The following is a 22,343-nucleotide window of genomic DNA, read 5'->3' as shown; positions in this document are numbered from 1 at the left end:
TCTGCACCTCCATCCAGACATCGCTCTCAAGCCCCGTCGCAGGTACATCCACCGAGGGTCCCGGCGAAACTTCAACATCAATGACACTAACTCCATAAAGTCCATCTGGTCCAGATTTCGACGTCCTCCCCGCAATACCTACCGGACTGTCAGCCACAACGCGCTAGCACACCCTGCTAGGTCGGCCAAGCCCACTATCAGAAACGGCATCTCCAGCGTCAACTTCGGTCTACTAAACATCCGCTCTCTCACTGGCAAGGGGCAGCTCATCCAGGATCTCCTCTCCGACCGTAAGTTGGACTTTCTTTGCCTGACTGAAACATGGCAACAGCCTAATGACTTTGTTTCGCTTAATGACTCCACTCCACCTGAGTTTGTTTACGTTTGTCAACCTCGCAACTCAGGGAGGGGTGGTGGTCTCGCGATAATTCACCAGAAGCGCCCTGTCACTCAGGGGCCCTTGGAATCGTCCTAGCTTTCCTCCCCCTTACGGCGCCCCTGTATGCACTGTTTATCGGCCACCTAAGCCAAACAAGGACTTTTTAAACGACTTTACTGCTCTACTCACTCACTTCTCTGTACTCACTCCAAATATGATAATTGTTGGCGACTTCAGTATACACATGGACAATGACAACAACCCTCTTTCCAGAGATTTTACTTCCTGTCTGGATAGTTTTGGAATACAACAACACATCAAATTTTCTACGCATTCTAAAGGTCATATCTTGAACTGCTCTGGTGTCACCCCCACACACTGCAAAGCTAATACTTTTCCTCAATCTGATCACATGTTTATTTCTTTTATTGCTAATGTATCAGCTTCAAAAACCTGCACTCCTCGTGACATTTCATTTAGGAAAATTAGTAATATTAACCCGGATATTTTCTCATCTGCTATAAATGAACTCTCACCCATCCACAGCTCCTCAACCCCTGAAGAACTAGTTTCACACTATAATGACAACCTCCATAATCTTCTAAACACATTTGCTCCCCTCAAACACCGTTCTGTCTCTTTTTCTCACTCAGCACCATGGTTTACTCCCAACCTGCGCCTTCTCAAAGCCAAAGGACGGCAACTGGAACGTCTTTATAAGAAAACCGGTCTCACCATACACAAAGAAATGTACAGTGATCATATTTTGCTTTATAAGAACAGCATAGTTTTAGCCAAATCCACATACTACTCCGGTTTAATCAGTTCTAGAGAAGGGAACTCCAGATCTCTCTTTAGCAAAATTACAAAACCCCCTGACCCATTCCCCCCTCATATGTACTCAACTGATTTTTGCAACAATATCATGTCCTTTTTTACTCTTAAAATCTCTGATATCCACCAACAACTTAACTCTATAGGAGCTTCTAATAACTCGGACTCCGTTAAGAGATCATATCACACCAGTTCTCCAACAACTTCACTGGTTGCCCATAGATGCTAGGATACACTTTCCTACTCCTTGCATTTAAGTGCATCCATAACCTCGCCCCTCCCTATCTGTGTGATCTGCTACATATTGCCACTCCTTCCCGTTCTCTCAGGTCATCGTCTGCCATTCATCTCATTGTTCCCTCTGCCCGTCTTACTACCATGGGGCACAGAGCTTTCAGTCGCTCCGCCCCTCGGCTCTGGAACTCACTTCCCCCAGTCCTAAGGAACACTGATTCCCTTTCCTCATTTAAGTCACAGCTCAAAACACATCTGTTCAAAATGGTCTACTTGCTTTAAATACAGTATTTACTTGCAGTCAATCTTGTCTATAGCTTTTCCTCTTTTATCTTATTGTACTTTATTGTAATTTATTGTTTTTATTTCTTATGTCTGTAAGGTGACCTTGGGTTCTTGAAAGGCGCCCTGAAATAAAATGTATTATTATTATTATTATTATTAAACCGCTGACCTTTAATCCATGAGTAGAGAGGCTTAGCTCACAGAGCCATGTGCTCAGATGTATGGAACATAAGCTGAATAAGGTGCTAACACAAAACACTGTTTATAGTAGTCCAGAGGAGGCAGCATGTAGCTCAGTGGGTTAAATCTCTGTGCTTCTGACTGAAAAATTGCCAGTTCAAGCCCAGCCCAGCACATCTTTAAGAACTGTTTTTGTATCCCTGGGCACTGCAATGGGTGAAGCCTTAGTATTCTAAACTCAAGTGTTAAAGTCTTTAGACATATGAAAGATAAATCTTAAGAAAAGACAATAGGATGGAATGACTTTTGTTGGTAGGAATTCTTAATATGTAAAACTGAAAATCTGAAGTTTTTATAGATATGAAAGATAAATTATCTGAACAAAAAATAATTACTCAGCATAACAATAGGTGGTTTTCTTAAAAACCTAGAAGTTTGAGTTGCCCTCAAAACTCAAAAATCTAGTAGAGTGTCACGATCCGCTCCGTTCGATCCCGATGTGTGCCACGCCCACCTCGTTACCTCGTGTTCAGCCCTGATTGTGATCACCTGAGTCCTGTTATGTCTAGCTTGTCTTTTGTATTTAGTCCTCGTCTGAGTCAGTCTTCCCCAGATAGCTGAGAGACCGGAAGCGAGGAAGTCGGTGCATTTTGTGATCCGTGCAGGAGCGGGGTTTTTTTTGGCTCTGTCTGAATTAAACGGAATTGCATCCAAGACTGCGGTGGATTGAATACAAAGTTTTCTGATCCTGGAATTGGAAGTAGAAGTGAAAGTTGGTAGTGAGTCGATTGGGGAGTGGTGTGGGAGGCATCGGCCGACGGCCTGTATAGGTCCGGTAGCGGTGTTTCCCCGCTATATATATATCAACTTTAGCAAAATGGCAGGGACGAGAACGGATGGTATGGACTGTAGTGCGCAAGAGGGGACTGGTAGTGATGCGGGGAGAGAAAGTGATTGGGAAGAAGTAAGGAGAGGACAGTCAGTACGGCAGGGTACAAGTCGTAAGAGAAAGAAAAAAGATGAGGCTAGTGCACCTGGAACGGAAAGTGACGGTAGGGATGGTGACGGAGAGGGTCTAGTGAAAAGATTGTTTAATGTAGTGGTACGATTTGAAGGAGAGGGAGGAGTTAAGAGGATGTACCCACTTAAGTTAACGATAAGTAGGAGAAGTAACATATGCAAGAATTTTGGGAGATGGAAATTTACTTGTAGGTTGTAATAGTGTGGAGCAGATGGAAAAGGCCATGAAGATGAGTAGTATGGGAAAAATTAAAATAGTTACAGCAGTAAGAGTAGGGGAAAGAAGCATGGGTGGCAGTAAGGGGGTAATATATGGAATTCCTCTTACTGTAAATATAAAAGGGCCAACTGAGGACTTGAAGGTGCAGAATAAGACAGTGAAAAGCGCTGTAAGATTGACAAGGGGAGTTGACAAAGTTGACACAGAATCGGTTTTGGTTGTGTTTGAGTCAAAGGAAGTGCCGAAAGAGGTATACTATGGGTTTCTGAGATATAGTGTGAGGGAATATACGCCTAAGCCAATGAGATGCTATAACTGCCAAGAATTTGGACATGTGGCTAAGGTTTGCAAGGGACAAAGAAGATGTGCCAGGTGCAGTGGAGACCACGAGTATGGGAAATGTGGGGAAGAAGTGCAGCCAAAGTGTTGTAGCTGTGGAGGGAATCACAGTGTTGCATTTTGGGGATGTGAAATGATGAAAAAGCAGGTGAAAATACAGCAAGTGAGAGTAAAGGAAAACCTTTCTTATTCTGAGGCTGTTGAACGAACGGGAATGGAAAATAAGAGGTGTGAAAGGGACGGTATGGAGAGCGCGACAAGAGAAGTCCGACAAGACCGTAAAGATCTGTGGGAAGAGAAGAAGAAACTGGTGACATTTATAGCAGGAGTAATAAATGCTACAGCTGAAAGCAGATCTAAAACAGAAAGAATCCAGATTATAGTAAAAGCAGCGATAAATCACTTAGATATGGTAGGTTTGAAATGGGAAGAGGTGAGGGATGAACTAAGTGTGCAGTCTAGTCAAGAGGTAACATGTGTGGGTTAATTACTGTATTAATGTTGCTCCTTCACTGGAATGCAAGGAGCCTGATTGCCAACGGGCAAGAATTCAAACAGTCCATTGCTAATTGGAAAGTCAAACCGGACGTTATGTGTATACAGGAATCCTGGCTGAAACCACATTTGGATTTTGTTATGTATGGGTATGTAGCAATTAGACAGGATAGGGTAAGAGGTGGTGGAGGGGGATGTGTTACTTTTGTGAAACAAGGGGTGCCGCACAGGGTGGTAGGTGTAGGGAGTGAATATGAGTATGTAGCAGTGGAAGTATGGGGTGGGGGGAAGAAATTTGTAATTATAAATTTTTATAATCCATGTAGACGACTACAAGTAAATCACCTTGAGGAGGTAGAGGGACAAGGTCGTAGTAATGTTATATGGTGTGGGGACTTCAATGCACATAATACATTGTGGGGAAGTGAAAAAGTGGATATTAATGGGCAAGTGATAGAAGAGTTGCTGGAGGAGAAAAATTTAGTGTGTTTAAATGATGGAACTAAAACAAGAATAGAGGTTCGGACTGGAAGGGAGTCTGTTCTGGATCTCACATTGGTGTCTAGCAATGTGGCAGCATTGTGTACTTGGAATGTGTATAAGGAAGGAACAATGGGAAGTGATCACTATCCAGTTTTGTGTAGCATCAATATAAATTTGTCACAAGTTAATGAAGGAAGAGGAGGCAGATGGGTGTTTGAAAGAGCTAACTGGGATAAATTTCAGAAAGAAAGTGACAAATATTTAAATCAGGTTGTATATGAGGGTGATATAGAAATGCTTGAACGTAACGTAAGGCAGGGTATAATGACAGCAGCGCTAGAATCTGTCCCAAAAAGTCAAGGTAAAATAAAAAGAAAGGAAGTGCTATGGTGGAATGATGAATGTAGAAAAGCAGTCCAAAACAGAAATAAAGCGTTTAAAGTAATGAAAAGGTCACATAATTTCCTGCATATGGTTCAGTATAAATGTGCGCAAGCAATAGTAAGGAAAACGGTAAGGCAAGCAAAAAGAATATGTTGGAGGACTTACTGCAGTTCAATAGGGGACACTACTCAAATAGGAGACGTGTGGACAATGATTAAAAAGATGGGTGGAGAAAGGAGAGATTGGAGCTACCCGGTGTTGAGTAATGGGAATGAGGTTGCAGTGACAAATGAAGAAAAGGGTGAAATGCTGGTAAATGCGTTTGCTAAAGTTCACAGCACTAATAATTTATCTGAAGAAGGGAAGAGGGGTAGAGAGAAAACTAGTACTGAGAATCTGGACGCACTGCAAGTCATGGGAAGAGAAGACGGTGACCAAAATTTACCATTTAGTCTGGAAGAGTTAAGCAAAGCACTGGCAAAAACTGGGCTGTCTGCACCGGGGAAAGATGAAATTTGCTATATAATGCTAAAGCATTTGAGTGATGAGGGGAAGAAGGTGTTACTGGGCCTCTTCAATAAAGTGTGGGAAGCTGGTAGAGTGCCGAAAAGCTGGAAGGAAGCCATTATTATACCAGTAAGGAAACCTGGGAAAGATTCTAGTAAGCCATCAAATTATCGACCCATTGCCCTAACCTCTCATATCTGTAAACTAATGGAAAGAATGATAAATGAGAGACTAATGTATGTTATGGAAAAACAAGGAATGGTGACTGAGTGTCAAAGTGGATTTAGGAGAGGACGGGGTACTATGGATGCAGTGTTATGCTTGGAAGATGAGGTAAGGAAAGCTCAAGTGAATAAAGAGACAGTTGTAGCAGTCTTTTTTGATGTGGAAAAAGCATATGATATGCTATGGAGAGAGGGGTTGATGATTAAGTTATATACAATGGGAATTAGAGGAAGACTTTTTAATTGGGTTAGGGATTTTCTGAAAGACAGAACAATTCAGGTTAGGATAGGGAAAATACTGTCTTTTAAACAAGTGGCAGAAAATGGAACCCCTCAGGGGAGTGTAATAAGTCCCACACTATTTTCAATTATGATAAATGATATATATGGACATATACAAGGGGACATGGGGAGATCTTTGTTTGCGGATGATGGGGCACTCTGGAAGAGAGGAAGAAATGTGGAGTATATAGTTAAGAAACTGCAAGAAGGTATCCAGCAGGTTGAGAGGTGGGGAATAAAAAAAGTTTTAAATTCTCTGTTGAAAAATCTAAAGTAATGTTTTTTACTAGGAAGAAAGTTAATGAGGGGATTAATTTAAAATTATATGGAAGTACTTTGGAGAAAGTTACTACATTTTGCTTTCTGGGTTTACATTTTGATCCATGGTTGACCTGGGGAGAACATATAAGGAAGGTGGAGAGTAAGTGCAAAAAAGTACTAAATACAATGAGGTGTTTAACAGGACGAGAATGGGGTGCAGACTATCAATCACTGAAATATATATATGTAAGTTTAATAAGATCAAGAATAGACTATGGGAGTGTGGTGTACAGGTCAGCAGCCAAATCTGTACTTACGAGGCTTGATAAAATACAGGCTAGAGCTTTAAGGTTATGCTTAGGTGCAGTAAAAACGTCTCCAGTATGTGCGCTTCAAGTGGAAGCGGGAGAACTGCCTTTGCACATTCGACGTAAGCAGCTGCTTGTAAATTATTGGGTTAATTTGAAGGGACGTAGAGACAGTCACCCCATTAAGAGAATGTTACGATCCTGTTGGGAAAAGGAAAGGGTACGAAAGAATAGTTTTGGGTGGGTAGGAGATGAGGCAGCTAGAGATTTGGGGGTGAGAGAAACAGAGTTCTGTCCTACTGTGATGTGGCCTGACTGTCCAGTGTGGAAAATAGAAACCATGGAAGTTGATTTTCAATTGCGGCAAGTCAAATCAATAAGTAATAATATAGACCTAGTAGGTGAATTTTATAGATATGTGGAACACAAGTATGGAGACCATATTCAGATTTACACAGACGGATCGAAAGATCCTGAATCTGGAAGGACTGGATCTGCATTTGTTATAGGTCACCAGGGAAGTGAAGAAAGCAAACGAACATCGAATGGACTTAGTGTGTATACAGTTGAACTATATGCCATCATGATGGCATTAGAATGGGTTGGAAAGGTAGGAAAAGTAAGTAAAATCTTGATTGGAAGTGATTCGTTGTCTGCACTGTACAGTCTCAGTTCAGGGGTGTCCAATAGCCGTCAGGATCTGGTGTATGCAATATTGCTGACATATATGAGAATAAAAGGAAAAGGTAAACAGATTCAACTTATTTGGGTCCCAGCTCATATAGGTATTTTGGGTAACGAGAGGGTGGATAAGCTAGCCAAGCAAGCAACTAAAAAAGATGATATTGAAGTATATGTAAAAATGTCAAAAGCTGAAGGGAAGAGTATAGTTTGGAAAGAAGCTGTGAGAGAATGGCAACAGCAGTGGGATAGGGAAACTAAAGGGAGACATTTATATGGCATTCAAAATAAAGTTGGAATGACAAGGAACTGGGGAGGGCCTAGAAGAGAGGAAACGGTAATGACAAGATTAAGAATTGGACACAGTAACCTGAATAGTTCATTACATATTATGGGGAAGCATCCTACTGGTTTTTGTGAGGTGTGTAAGACACCTGAAACCATAGAACATGTGCTTATAAATTGCAGAAGTTATGACGCACAAAGGAGGAAAATGATGGGAGAATTAAGAAAAGGAGGATTGGGTGGAGCAGGGATAAAAGATGTATTGAAAAGTGGGATGATTGGGCAAGGCAAGAAAAGCCTTTGGAATTTCCTAGCTACTACTGGTTTGCTGGGTAGAATATGAGGTGTGGAGGAACTGATCTGGAAATGGAGGGGAGAAACTACGAAGGAGAATCATCCAGAAGGTGGTGGTAGTGCAACACTGACGGATGCAAGCCGCCGTTAAACTCCAAAGAAGAAGAAGTCTTCCCCAGATCCGTCATTGTATTGTCTCGATGTTCGTGCCTGTCAGCCATCCCGTTCCTATTAAAACCCTGTTTGTCCGACTTCTCGGCTCAGCTCGCCTGCTTTCCTGCTCGCCCGCCCGCCAGTCCTGACAGAATGACGGATCTCCCCAACGCACCTCCGCAGATCGATGAACAACGCATCGATCTGCTCCGCGAGGTGCTCTACTGGCTTCACCTGCCGGAGGTCCGGGAGGACTCCGGATTATTGGAGTTAGCCAGTGTAACGAGTGGAGTTTAGTAAGTGTATAATTTAACAAAAATCCCTCTGTAGTTTGTGTTATATGTGAATGTGGACCAATCAGGTGGTTAAGAACTACAATTCCCGACAGGCAGTCTCTCGTATATAAGGCGTTCGCGCGCTTTTACTCGCCCTTCTGCTATGTGCAGGGGAAGAGGTAAGAGCGTAAGCGCGAGCTGCCGAATGGCCTATAGATTTATTAAAGTACATGAGTAGTATGTAAAGGTACTATGTATTTGTATTATAGGTGGACAGGAGAGCTAGGTGTCGAGGGGATTGTAATTTCTATTATCCGTCAGGTAGGTTCCACATCTCCATTATGTGTCGTTATTTTATGTAAAGTGTTGATTAGCTTTCGCCTTCGCGCTTCTGCTATGTGCAGGGGAAGAGGTGGGCAGGAGAGCTAGGTGTCGAGGGGATTGTAATTTCTATTATCTGTCAGGTTCGACAATAAATGGGAAGACGGACTTCCAGTACCCCAGTTGATGTGGCTCATCCTTTCCTCTACCCCCACATGCTATCGGAGAACCCCGTAAAAAGACACAACGCAGAGAAGAAAGCTTTAGAGCTGGTTTAATTTTCGTTTCGTTTTATTTTATGACCATTAACTGGTCAGTTTCACTGCTCGGTGAGGAGCAGCATCTTAGACCGGTTACACCAGCAAGAGCGGGACCCTCCTGGAGGGGATAACCCCGCTTACAGCAGTGCGCATACTGGCGGAAGTGCGCGAGAACCTCCGGCTGCTCGTCGACGGGGTGACGGAGAAGCGGCTCCAGCCGCTCACCCTCTCTGTGGCAACCCCGCCTCAACCGACTGGCCCCGGCCGAAGAAAAAAGAAGAGGCGCAAGGGGAAAGCACTAGAGGAGACCCCGACCATTTCCCTGGGGGCTTGCTTTCTCCATTCTGCCTCTCTCCCCGCTGACTGTCGGGGGGAGTCCCTCCCAACACAGAAGCCAGCGGGGATCTCTGCAGCCCAGTAGCCGCCGTCACCAGTAGCCTCCATGCCACCTGGAGTATGCGGGGATTCGGGCCGTCTGGGATGCGATTCCCCGGATCCCCAAGGCCCTTAAAGGGGCAGCGCCTGTACGCCCAGCACCGATCCTGGCACCTATAGCGGACCTGCCTGCTCCGGACGTGCCTGCAGCATCAGCTGCTGCTGCCGCCGCTCTGCCCGCGGCACCGCCTGCTGCAGCTGCCGCCGCTTTGTCAGCGGCACCGCCTGTCCTGCCTGACCCGCCTGTTCTGTCTGACCCGCTTGCCCTATCTGCGGTCCCTGCAGCTGTCGCCACTCTACGGCGTACTGCGGCGCCCCCTGCTGGCCACGTGAAGGCGGCGCCCGCCGAGGCGCCCCCTGCTGGCCACACGCCTGAGGTACCTACTAAGGCGCACCCTGCTGGCCACGTGACGGCGGCGCCCGCCAAGGCGCCCCCTGCTGGCCGCACGCCTGAGGTGCCTGCGGAGGTGCCCCCTGCTGGCCGCACGCCTGAGGCACCCCCTACTGGCCACGTGACGGCCACGTGACGGCGGCGCCCGCCGAGGTGCCCCCTGCTGGCCGCACGCCTGAGGTGCCTGCGGAGGCGCTCCCTGTTGGCCGCATGCCTGCTCTGCCCGCGGCCCTGCCTGAGGCCGCCGTTCCCGTCCTGCCCGCGGCCATACCTGAGGCCGCCGTTCCCGTCCTGCCCGCGGCCCTACCTGAGGCCGCCGTTCCCGTCCTGCCCACGGCCCTGTTTGAGGCCGCCGCTCTGCCCGTCCAGCCCTGCTTATCGGTCCAGCCTGCTCCGGACCCGCCTGTTCCGGACCCACCTGTTCCCGTCCTGCCCACAGCTCCAGCTGCACCGCCTGCTGCAGCTGCCGCCGCTCGTTGCGAGGCGCCCCCCTGCTGGCCACGTGACTGAGACGCCCGAGGGGCCTGCTGAGGCGCCCCCTGCTGGCCAAGTGATGGCGGTGCCCGCCGGGGCGCCCCCTGCTGGCCAGGAACTGAGGGTGCCCGCTGCAGCATCGCCCGAGGGCCTGACTTTGCCTCCGCCAGCAACAGAGGAGGCTGCTCTGCCCATGGTGCCCGTTGCTGACTGCACGCCCAAAGCGCCCTCCGAAGCGCCCCCTGCTGGCCAAGTGACCGCGACCGTGCCTAGGGCCGCCTCTCCAGTCCTGCCTGTGGCCCGGTCTGAGGCTGCCCGCAGGATGGGGACATAGGCGTCAGGCCCGGGTCCCGCCCACCCTGCCCCCTGGCTCGCCCGTTCGGCCCCTGGCTGTGGCTTGGTGGCTGCCTGCGGGTCCTCCGGCTCGGGGTCGGCGGTCCCCTCTGGGTCCCCCCCTGGTTCCTTGGTGCCGGTCCTCGGTCCCGCCTCCGGCTCCGTGTCGGCCGCCTCCGGGCCCCCCTGCTCCGGCTTGGCGTCGGACGGCGCCTTTGCCTGCCGCGGCTTCCCCCTCCTGCCTGCCTGCACCGGTGTTCCCTCCTGCTCCCTCCGTGTCCCCTCCATCACTCCCTCGTCCCGTTCCCTTGGCCCCTGGGTGGTCCCCTCCTGCTCCCTCCTGCTCGCCCGCCCGCCAGTCGTGACATAGAGTAAGTTGCCTTGGAATTTTATGTTCTTAACCTTTTCTTTTTTACAGTGTACCTCCAGCTGATGTCCATGTTTAGGGCATGTAGTCTCTCTTTCTCCATTCCTTTTCCTCCTCACCCACTGCGCATATTTGCTTTGGCTCTTTCCCCCAATTCTAAGTCTGTGTCCAGTGTCTATTCCCTCCTCCACAAAACCTCTCTCAATCACTTCTGTCTGGCAGATGGAGCTCTCCCCCACCCCAATGTTATCCTGGAGTGTCATTATTCACAATATTAAAAATTGTTTTAAAATCCCAGTCATCAGCAAATGCAATTTAAATTTGTTCATAGATTGTACTCCACTCCCAGGAAATGCCATATCATGGGTTTAGAGCATGACCCACTATGTCTTCTCTGTCCCTTTCAAATCCCTGGTACCTTTCTTCATATGTTCTGGGACTGTCCTCCTGTTGTTGATCTTTGGGATTATGTTTCCAGCTTTCTCTTATCAATTCTTTCATTTTCCATTCCTCTGTCCCTTGTAGTCCTTCTTCTTCTGGACTTCCTTCTTTCCCTTTCTTGCTCCCAGCACAGGCTCTTTTATTATTGTTTTTTCCCTCAGCTTTCAGCTGCGCTCTGGGGCTGTGCCAGAGACTTCTTCTGCTGACATTTTTTTTTCTTTTTCTTTTAACATGCTGTCTCAGGGTATGGAGGAGGTGTTTGTTGTGTTTTGTTCTAAGTTAATACTTGTTCAATTTGATCACAAACAAAAATGAGTAATTTGTATAACATGCTCATGATAGACAAACAAAAACCTGGGCAAATTGATTAGTTCTGTGCACATTCAACACTTGCATGGCATGTAAATATAGAAATTGCATTTTAACAGAGTGTACAACCAAATGTAGTGGCGTGAGCAGTTTGGCTCTACTCATGCCCTATTGGTCCATTGTAGTCCCATGGGGGGCTGCTATATAAGTCGGCGTCTGGAAGGGAATGGCGTCTGAACTGTGAGGCAATTTGGCAAGCCAGCTGTCGTTGGGCAGTGGGGCTGTAGGGTCAATTTGCGTGTTCCCTACTGTTCTTGGAATAGGGTTCATTCCATGGGATGCCAGTGTACGTGAAAGTTATTCTTCCGGTAAGCCTGTTGTAAATAAGATTTGTGGCAGTCCCAGTAGGGACATTATGTTACATGTAAGGTGATGTCCTTTGGGTCTGCAGTCGACGGAGCTGTAGGAGCAGGTCCGTGCTGTCATCATCTGCCTGCAACAGGTAATATATATACATTTGGACTGTTAGCCAATGTATTGACCCTTTGCGTCTGACGTCACGCTCTTTTCGCGCCGAAATGATGGACGGCGGAAGTGAATGAATCGCCTGTGGACGGCAAGCCTTCATGTAGTTGAACTGTCGTTGTTGGTTATTTTCCGCTCGTGATGGTGGTGCAGTGCTTCTTTCTAGCCATCATTCTTACAATTCGAATGAGGGTATTGGGGAACTATCCGGAAGCATGTTCATTGACTCAGATATAGCTACAAGGTTTGCATGTGGCAAGTTTAAGACTGCATACATGACTCGGTTCGGCATTGCACCAAATTTTAAGAAATTACTTATAAACAAAACAGGTATTGTATATACAGGTAAAATGGTTAAACTTCTCTCTTAAGATTTATTTTGGGACATGTTCAAACTTTTCTCTCACGTTGCATCAACCAATCAATACCAATGCTTACCACCCATTATAGTTCCATGGACTCTTTGGACAGTTTTTTAATCCACAGTGTAAGTTATTGTTACAAGTTACCTCGTGATGAAATAATACACTACTTTAGTCTGTGTGTATGAGAATGTGTGTCTGTCTTAGTGTGTGTGTGAGTGTCATATGACACTGATAACATTTTTTAGTAATGTTTATGGCTGTTGTAAGTGTCATTTATTTTGAGAAGTGTCAAGTTGACTTTATTAGGTGGGATTAAGGGTTATGGTTAGGATAACCCAAGAGCTAGAGTTAAAGTAAGGACAAATGAAACTCAACTTGACACTTTTACTGTACCTAATATTTATGATGGGTATGAAGACCCCCCCCCCCCCAAAAAAAAAGCCGCTGCCCGATTGTTGGTAGTAAAAAATATTGTGGAGGTAGTAAAAAAGGTAGTAAATTGTAAATTCAACTCTAGGATTCCTGCATAAACCGTGTATAAACCTAATATAACATTTTATCGAATACCTTTTGATGAAGAGAGAAAACAACAATGGATAGCTGCAATCAGTCGGAAAAACTTGCAGCCCTCCAAGTACTCATGGATTTTCAGCGAGCATTTTATAAAAGGTAAGATTAAATTATTTTCCAGTTACATACTTATTTTATGAAATACCATACCTCGCACGCCCAGCTCCGTACGATCCTCGTGTGTGCCACGCCCCCCTCATTACCTCGTGTGAATCCCCGATTGTGATCACCTGTTGCCTGTTATGTTCAACCTGTCTTGTGCATTTAGTCCGTGTCTCAGTTAGTTTCCCCAGATCCGTCATTGTAGTATCCGTAGATGTCCCTACCTGACTGTCTTTTGACCATTAAAACCCCTGATTACCCGTCAGTTCCGCTCGCTCTCCTGCTTCACTGCTTACCTTCTTACCCGAACGTGACAGAATGACGGATCTCTCGAAAGACTCACCGCGGCAGGACGAGGACCTATGGCTCGTCCTGCTACACGAGGTGAGTTATTAGTGAGAGATGCCGGAGATCCAACAGGATCCAAGCTTATTCGCCCTGGTGGAGAGGAGCTGGACATTATTATAGGGAGTTACCCCAATCACGGAAGCGCCCGCTATGGCGGAAGTGCGCTCCCTCCTGCGGCAGCTTGTCGACCAGGTGAAGGAGAAGCGGCTCCAGCCGCTCGGCCCCACAGAGGCAACCCCGCCTCAACCTACCAATCTGGGTCGGCGCAAAAAGAAGCGAAGGGGAAAAGGAGAGGAAGTCGCCCCGACGCTCTTCCTGGGAGCCTGCTCTCTGCTACCTGCCTGGGAGTTTGATATTGAGCGCGAGGGCTCACCGCCCGCCTGGGAAGATGTCGCTGCTGCCCGCCTGGCCAGTTTCCACCCGGAGAAGCCGCCACCGTTGGAGTCTTACTTTTATCAGCCGGAGCGTCTAGGGCAAGGGGGAATACGCGCTGTGAGAGACGCTATTCCGCGGATCCCCCAAGCCCTTAAAGGGGCAGTCGCTGGCTTACCTGCTCCGGACCTGCCTGCTCCGGACCTGCCAGCAGCACCGGCTGCTGCTGCCGCCGCTGTGTGCGAGGTGCCTGCTGCGGCTCCCCCTGCTGGCCATGTGTCTGCGCCGCCCGCCGAGATGCCCCCTGCTGGCCACGTGTTGGCGGCGCCCGCCGAGGCGTCCCCTGCTGGCCGCACGCCCGAGGTGCCCGCCGAGGCGTCCCCTGCTGACCACGTGACGGTGGCGCCCGCCGAGGCATCCCCTGCTGGCCACGTGATGGCGGTGCCCGCCGAGGCGTCCCCTGCTGGCCACGTGACGGTGGCGCCCGCCGAGGCATTCCCTGCTGGCCACGTGACGGCGGTGCCCGCCGAGGCGCCCCCTGCTGGCCGTGCGCCCGAGGTGCCCGCCGAGGCAGCCCCTGCTGGCCACACGCACAGGCCCTGCCTGAGGCCGCCTCTCTTGTCCTGCCTGTCCAGCCCGGCTCTCCCGTCCAGCACGGCTCTCCCGTCCAGCACGGCTCTCCCGTCCAGCCCGGCTCTCCCGTCCAACCCGGCTCACCCGTCCTGACTGCCTCTCAGGCTGCGCCGTCTGTGGCTACGCCCGCAGTTCCAGCTGTGTCGCCCGCGGCTCCAGCTGTGTCTCCCTTCTCTGTCTGCCTGTCTGCCTTTCCTGTTCTTTGTCGGGTTTTGTCTTGGTTCCTGTCCTTGTCCTTGTTCTGTGTTTCTGTTCTGTTTCCGGTCCCTCGTTAATGTTTTTTGCTTTTGTCTTCCAGGTCCTGTTCCCCGGTCTCGTCTCGTCCGTCGCCTCCTCTCGGGCGCACCCAGTGTGCGCGCCTTTGGGGGGGGTTATGTCATGCCCAGCTCCGTACGATCCTCGTGTGTGCCACGCCCCCCTCATTACCTCGTGTGAATCCCCGATTGTGATCACCTGTTGCCTGTTATGTTCAACCTGTCTTGTGCATTTAGTCCGTGTCTCAGTTAGTTTCCCCAGACCCGTCATTGTAGTGTCCGTAGATGTCCCTATCTGTCTGTCTTTTGACCATTAAAAACCCCTGATTACCCGTCAGTTCGGCTCGCGCTCCTGCTTCACTGCTTGCCTTCTTACCCGAACGTGACAATACCGTTATCCATGATAAACAATATGTTGCTCCAGTTGCTACACTGATCTATTACGTTTACCTGCAGCCTAAAGTTTCATCCACAACTTAAATGTTTTGGTGTCAAATCTGACAATAGTGGTTTGCCTATAGCCCTAAAATAGTCAGACAATGCAAAGAGGAAATTAATACCACCTGGTAGTTATAGGTTCGAGTGGTAATACAGACTTTCATTTCAACACAAATGCTTCTCAAAGGTATAAAGGTTTGGCAATAGCCTATCTTAGACAAGCAACCTTTTCCCGTTATGTGTATTGGAATCATTTCCTCATTCAGAGTAAATTATAGCTATTTTTTATGCCTTGGAGAGAGAAATTATTACTGAATATCTGAAGGCAATTTCTAAGCTTCAAGGTGTAATGCTGTGACTGCTGGGATGCCACTAGAGACCCCTATGGCACTGTTGTCGGCTTATTTTAATGAAACACTGATAGAAGTTGGTAGCTTAAAATTCCAGATTCATGCTTTGGATGGCAATTAACAACCGACTTTACTGATTTCTTTTAACAGGACAGAAGAGTGATGACCCTTTGTCACCTGATTATGTGCCATCTGTTTTTGTACATACCAAGTCCCCTGTGAAGAAGTGAGCCCAGGGAAGTCTTGAGAAGTATGAAGTGAGAGAGGCAATGAAAAAAGGAGACATGAGTCATCCAGACATGAAGCTGCCAGAGCACTCCTCAACCTCTAAGCTGAGAAGAATGAGCCAGTGGTAGTTGAGGCTGAAGAAGAGACTGAATATGAGGCTAGTATCAATGATAAAAGTGTTCATTCAAAATGCAATGTAATGTGCCAGACAGACCAGATTTCAGAGGGCATTGAATCACTTCAATCTGAGTGTCAGTGACTCCGGGGCGAGACCTTTACACTAAAGGAGAAGCTGAGGTCCTCAGAATTTCTTGAACAGAGCAGTTTTGAAAATAAAGATGAATTGAAAGCTTTAACTGGACTGCCCAATCTCACCGTGTTTATGGCAGTGCTAGACCTTGTAAAGCCATCCCTCAAAGACACTGCACACGTCACATCCTTCTAAAAGCTACTTCTAACATTAATGAGAATCAGGCTTAACCTTTCAGTTGTACTTTTATGCTATCTATTTGGTGCTCTACCATTTCCAGAATTTTTACAAATGTGATTAATGTTCTAAATGAGGTGTTAGTACCTATGTGTGTTATGGCCTAAGAGAGAGGACATCCAAATGTCTTTGCCAATGTGTTTCAGAAAATCATTTAAGCATTGCATTTCAGTAATAGACTGTTTTGAGTAGGGGTGGAGCCGAACCCGAATACGGTATTCGGAAAGGCACAAATAATGTGTTTTTTACGAATACTTATTTCGAACAAATACTTTAAAAAATATTTGTATTCGGGAACAAGAAAAACTTTATATTAAAAAGCTGCGTTTCCTCTTGAGACCGCAGTGCATGCCCGGATGAGTGAGTGAGTGAGTTCAGGAGTCGGGGAGGGGAGTAAAAGAGGTGACTGACACAGGCTGCTCCACACAGCAACAGAGAAGGCTCGGCTGAGCGAAAAAAAGACTTAACTGTATCACTATTTTTGTTGAATAGATTTTTGTACCTTAACTGTTCCGGAGGCAGTTTATAACTTTCGGGAAGCAGAGTTTGATCGGGAGATTATTCCATTACGCTGCATTATTGACGTCTGCAGTCAGGTGCTCTCATGTTCGCTCTGTTTACGTAGCTCTGTTAGCTCGGTAATTTAGACAATAGGCTGTTGACAGAGTAACGTTAACGTTTGGTTAAAAAGGTTAAAACAATGCTTGTGTAGTTGTGTCGAATTGTATGCACTTGTAGGAGTTACAGTATATGGTACGTTTAAGTTACTCTGTCTACTGCATATCCATAATTATAATTAAAGAATACTTACACTATAACGTAAATTAGAAGTGCAACGCAAAAAAACTGGATTTTTACGCCTATTTTGAATTTTACTCGAATACGAATACAAATACAAATACTTTTCCCCCCTCAACAAATACAAATACAGATACAAATACCGGCTGCTTTGCACACCCCTAGTTTTGAGATAACCATCGATAAACCAAAAGATTTCAAGGCTAGGGCACAGACATACTCCCAGTACAAAGCTCACAACACCATGAATACCTAATAGGTATTACCTCCACAAGGAGTAATCTCCTTTATATCAAAGGGCTGGGGTGGGCAGACAACGGATGCTCACATTACGGCAAACAGTGGGTTTTTGGATAACCTGCTACCAGGAGACTTGGCCTCCGCTTCACAATTCAGGACCAAGTTGGGTTGTACTGCGTGAAAGTTGCCTGCCTTTGCACGGGGCAAAAAACAACTGGGGGCTGTTGAACTAGAAGAGTCACGAAAACTAGCAGCAGTCCGCATACACGTTGAGCGGGTAATTGGACAAGTATGATTCAAGTATAGAATGTTACACGGACCTGTGCCTATTAGTCTTCTACTGTACAACTCTCTGGATAAAATAGTCAGAGTGGCATGTGCCCTGAAAAATCTGTGTCCCTCAGTGGTGCCAATTGATTGATTGATCTGATGAAATCACCATGTTTATAGAAGGCCTCCATATTTTGCACTGCTTTTGTAAAGAAGTCAGCATCAGGCAAAATTCTCTGCAAGAAAACAATGGACTCAGACCACACCATGAACTCACAGTACTTTCGCCGTGTTACAAAAAACTGGGCTTGCATCTAGTAGTGGTACTGATGATCTCTAAGTCCATATGTACCATCAGTGTTCTCATTGCAGAGATGCCTCTTTTCAGTGGCACTGAGGACTCCGGTGTCTTTCGCACAGTGCGGGTACTTGATTTCCAAAATACCATCACCACAGCAGGTGCAAGAGAGCAAGGCATCTGGAGATGCTCCAAGTTAGGGGCGGGAGGCGTCAATGTGGAGACTGGTTGTCACAAACCCTGAGGCCCTGATGCTGCTGTGCAGTAAAAGCCTCATAAATATCTCTGGTTTTTTTCTCATGTTCACATCCCCATCTGACAAATAGGAAAATTATGTTAAGTTATTGCAGCTCTTTAAGTGCCCTTTACATTGGATTTCTTCTGTCATTTCCCTAAACACTGCAAGCTCTTCTGATGCTAGTGCCCAAAATTGGCCTAACCAGATTCCATTCTTTTGCATCACATCTGATATTGAATCACAGACTATCATAGTGGCTTTGGGAATGTACTGAATATAGTATTCCATATTTATGATAACAGTTTATAGAACCCTCTATCAAATTTCTTAACTCACTTACTCAACAGTGAAATTAAAAATAGAAGTTGTATGTTTGTGTCATAGTGCCAAACATGCCTTGTTGCAACTGTTGAAAATTTGCATAGGTCAGGGTAACAGATCTGCCTAATTACTGTCTTGGAAGGATGTGTAGGGTCTGTCCTTGCAGCTGACTTGAACCTGGATGCTGTCACCCTACCTGCTTTCATGTCAAACCAAAGCCTTGACTTTCCCTGTTGTTGAGTCTCTTCCTCAATTTTTACTGCCTACAACATTCAAAAGTATACATATTGAAATGAATGACACTTTGCACATGACACTAATGCACATTATTGTCACTTGAGGTTAAAAGGAATGCATATACCTGCTCTGGGGTGACTTCCAGGTCCTTGAATACCACATCACATTTTCTGACAAGGTCAGAAGCAGACAGTTTCTGGTTCCGAGCACTATACAACTCTGTCAGAGGCTCTGGTAGACCCAGAGACACCACCTTTGGTTGAAACTGGTGAATGTATTGTGATAGTATGCATAGGAGACCACTCTTCTCTGCAGGATTTGGAGTTGCATTATCCAGAGCTCTGTAGAATTTATGTATGGCTGCTGTAGACACATGTCCTTTTTTTTTACAGATGGACCTGAATGTAGGGCTGCAAATCCATTAATCAATTAAAAGTGATTATTAAAAGTATTGGCAAGGAATTTAATTATCCATTTGTTGTGATGTGTTGTTAATGTGTCACTTGCTACGTCGCGGAGAAGTTAATTTCACCTACAGACGGAGCTGAACGGAGCACGTATGTGTATGTATTTTGCATGTGCTGCTATGACAAGAAGTTATAGTGCATTTTAACCTTTATATGGTACTTTGTACTTCATTTGCAGTGTAAATGTTAAAATGTACCGTAATATCTTGTTATAGCCTATTTGTCGTTTTAACATTTACCTGTGACGCGGCTGTAGCAACGCTCTAGCCCCAGTGATCATCGGTGTGTGTTGGGTTATCCGGCGTCAATGGAGGTCGGGGTGGGGAGTAGTTCTCTGCGGATGAGCGATATTCACACTGTTTCGAGACTGTGGATTCACTGGGGACTTGGTTTAATTTCTTTGGGCAGCACATGGCTGCCCGAAGTGTCTTTTGGATTATTTGTATTCTTTTCTGTTTGTATTTCATGTTTTGGTTGGTTAATTGTGTTCTTGTATTTATATTGATTTGCATGCAATTTAGTTTTTGTTCATTTTTGGTTTGTTTGGTGTGTTTTGAATATGATTTGCCCTGTGATCGGGGATGTATTATATGCTGTGATTTTATTTGTACGTACCTCATGTAGTCTAACAGGCCCTGGAATATAATTGTAATCCTAATCCTCTGTTTTATTTACATTGTAGGGGTAGCGGCCTGAGTCGAGTTCCCCTTTTGTTGGTGGTGATGGTCCTCACTCCAGGTGGTGTGCATGGTGCCAATTACTCGGCGTAGGTACCGTGTGTGTATGTACATGCGGGGGTAGGCATCTGGTGAACCGCTCAGAGGTTCAGTCTGGGTGAGTCTCATTCATCCCCCGATTGGGGAATGCGATGTTGTAAGCCCTGGAAACTGGTGTGAACTGCTTCTGGGGCATGACCATCCTGTGTTGGGCTGAATAAAATGTTGATTTGAGCTGCGTCTCTGTCCTCCTTCGGTTATACGAACCTGTGTGCCTGTGTCCTATTTATATTATTGGGAGTATATCCCCGGGTGCAAGGTCTGGAGTGGTGTAGTCTGCAAATTGGGTATCCTCCGGGTCTTGGACGACCATGGCTTAATGGTTAGGGAAGCACACTCGTAATTGAAAGGTATAAATCCCTGACCAGCAAAGCACCACTGAGGTACCCTGAGCAACATACCACCCCCAAGCACTACTCCCTGGGTGCTGAATTAGCTGGCCCCTGCTATGTCACATATGGGTTAAATGCAGAGAACACATGTTGCTGTGGTGTGTCAACAATGACAACTAATCACTAAATTCTAGTTGTAGAAACAAAGAATCTCTAAATGACATAAAAACCAAATATTAGTGCAAGAATGGTCTTGAAGACATACATGTTACGGACGCGGTGCAGGAAAGCAGGCAAGCTGAGCCGGACTGACAGGCAAATGGGGTTTATTGAGCACAGATGGGCAGACAGGGACAGGACCAGGCACTACGTCAGACAACATCAATGACAGAACTAGGGAATACAGGTACAGACGCCGACTAAATACACCAGACGGGTAGGAAAGCACAAGGAATAGCTGATGGGGGCAGCGTGTGGCTCAGTGGGCTAAGCCGTGTGCCTGTAATCACAAGGTCACTGGTTCAAGCCCAGCCTCAGCACATCTGCAGGTCCTTGAGCAAGACCCTCAATCCCCAGCTCCCTGGGCACCACTACAGATAGCTGCCCTTCATGGACAGCTTGCATCTACTGCCAAGTACCCTGTGACCCATGTGCCATTTTAATTTTGAAACTAAACAGACTTGCAAAATTAAAAAAAAAGACAATAAAATTAAACGAATTAAAAGTGATCCCCGCATATTGCAGAAGTTACGTTTCAGACCCATCAGCGAAAGGTGAAAATCCGTGATATAGAAATTAAGACCATATAAATAAACATTTTATATATATACACTCACCTAAAGGATTATTAGGAACACCATACTAATACGGTGTTTGACCCCCTTTCGCCTTCAGAACTGCCTTAATTCTACGTGGCATTGATTCAACAAGGTGCTGAAAGCATTCTTTAGAAATGTTGGCCCATATTGATAGGATAGCATCTTGCAGTTGATGGAGATTTGTGGGATGCACATCCAGGGCACGAAGCTCCCGTTCCACCACATCCCAAAGATGCTCTATTGGGTTGAGATCTGGTGACTGTGGGGGCCATTTTAGTACAGTGAACTCATTGTCATGTTCAAGAAACCAATTTGAAATGATTCGAGCTTTGTGACATGGTGCATTATCCTGCTGGAAGTAGCCATCAGAGGATGGGTACATGGTGGTCATAAAGGGATGGACATGGTCAGAAACAATGCTCAGGTAGGCCGTGGCATTTAAACGATGCCCAATTGGCACTAAGGGGCCTAAAGTGTGCCAAGAAAACATCCCCCACACCATTACACCACCACCACCAGCCTGTACAGTGGTAACAAGGCATGATGGATCCATGTTCTCATTCTGTTTACGGCAAATTCTGACTTTACCATTTGAATGTCTCAACAGAAATCGAGACTCATCAGACCAGGCAACATTTTTCCAGTCTTCAACTGTCCAATTTTGGTGAGCTCGTGCAAATTGTAGCCTCTTTTTCCTATTTGTAGTGGAGATGAGTGGTACCCGGTGGGGTCTTCTGGTGTTGTAGCCCATCCGCCTCAAGGATGTGCGTGTTGTGGCTTCACAAATGCTTTGCTGCATACCTCGGTTGTAACGAGTGGTTATTTCAGTCAAAGTTGCTCTTCTATCAGCTTGAATCAGTCGGCCCATTCTCCTCTGACCTCTAGCATCAACAAGGCATTTTCGCCCACAGGACTGCCGCATACTGGATGTTTTTCCCTTTGCACACCATTCTTTGTAAACACTAGAAATGGTTGTGCGTGAAATTCCCAATAACTGAGCAGATTGTGAAATACTCAGACCGGCCTGTCTGGCACCAACAACCATGCCACGCTCAAAATTGCTTAAATCACCTTTCTTTCCCATTCTGACATTCAGTTTGGAGTTCAGGAGATTGTCTTGACCAGGACCACACCCCTAAATGCATTGAAGCAACTGCCATGTGATTGGTTGATTAGATAATTGCATTAATGAGAAATTGAACAGGTGTTATTAATAGTTTAGCATAGAAAAATGCTTATTTCAACATAAATTTTTGTCAAAAACCCATAAAAAAACGAACAGTATAAAACCGCAGATTTCCGCGATAGAAAATTACATATGTTCCACAGAAAAATCCACGATACAGTGGGGGCGCAATAGCTGAACCACAGTATAGCTGGGGATCACTGTATAATAAAAATGATGGGACGTTTTGGGCTTCA

The 22,343-nt window shown here is 46.3% G+C and overlaps 1 protein-coding gene across 12 annotated transcripts in view; it reads left to right on the top strand.

The window, feature by feature from the left end:
* Positions 1–19,945, top strand: part of LOC111834463 (uncharacterized) — a 28,308-nt gene extending 8,363 nt beyond the window's left edge. For 5 of the 12 annotated variants that reach the window (XM_072715757.1, XM_072715756.1, XM_072715755.1 and 2 more), the window contains 3 exons: positions 7,960–10,708; positions 11,906–15,796; positions 19,678–19,945. In XM_072715757.1, the coding sequence (XP_072571858.1) occupies positions 13,515–14,462 (948 nt within the window). In that variant the 5' untranslated portion in view covers positions 7,960–10,708; positions 11,906–13,514 and the 3' untranslated portion in view covers positions 14,463–15,796; positions 19,678–19,945. The other 7 variants (XR_011992731.1, XR_011992734.1, XR_011992730.1 and 4 more) reach the window with 7 other exon arrangements.
* Positions 19,946–22,343: the final 2,398 nt, after the last annotated feature.

Source organism: Paramormyrops kingsleyae, chromosome 8, assembly GCF_048594095.1.
Source record: "Paramormyrops kingsleyae isolate MSU_618 chromosome 8, PKINGS_0.4, whole genome shotgun sequence".
NCBI lineage: Eukaryota > Metazoa > Chordata > Actinopteri > Osteoglossiformes > Mormyridae > Paramormyrops > Paramormyrops kingsleyae.
Note: the sequence above shows the minus strand (reverse complement) of the source record. Positions and strands in the feature narration are given on the sequence as shown.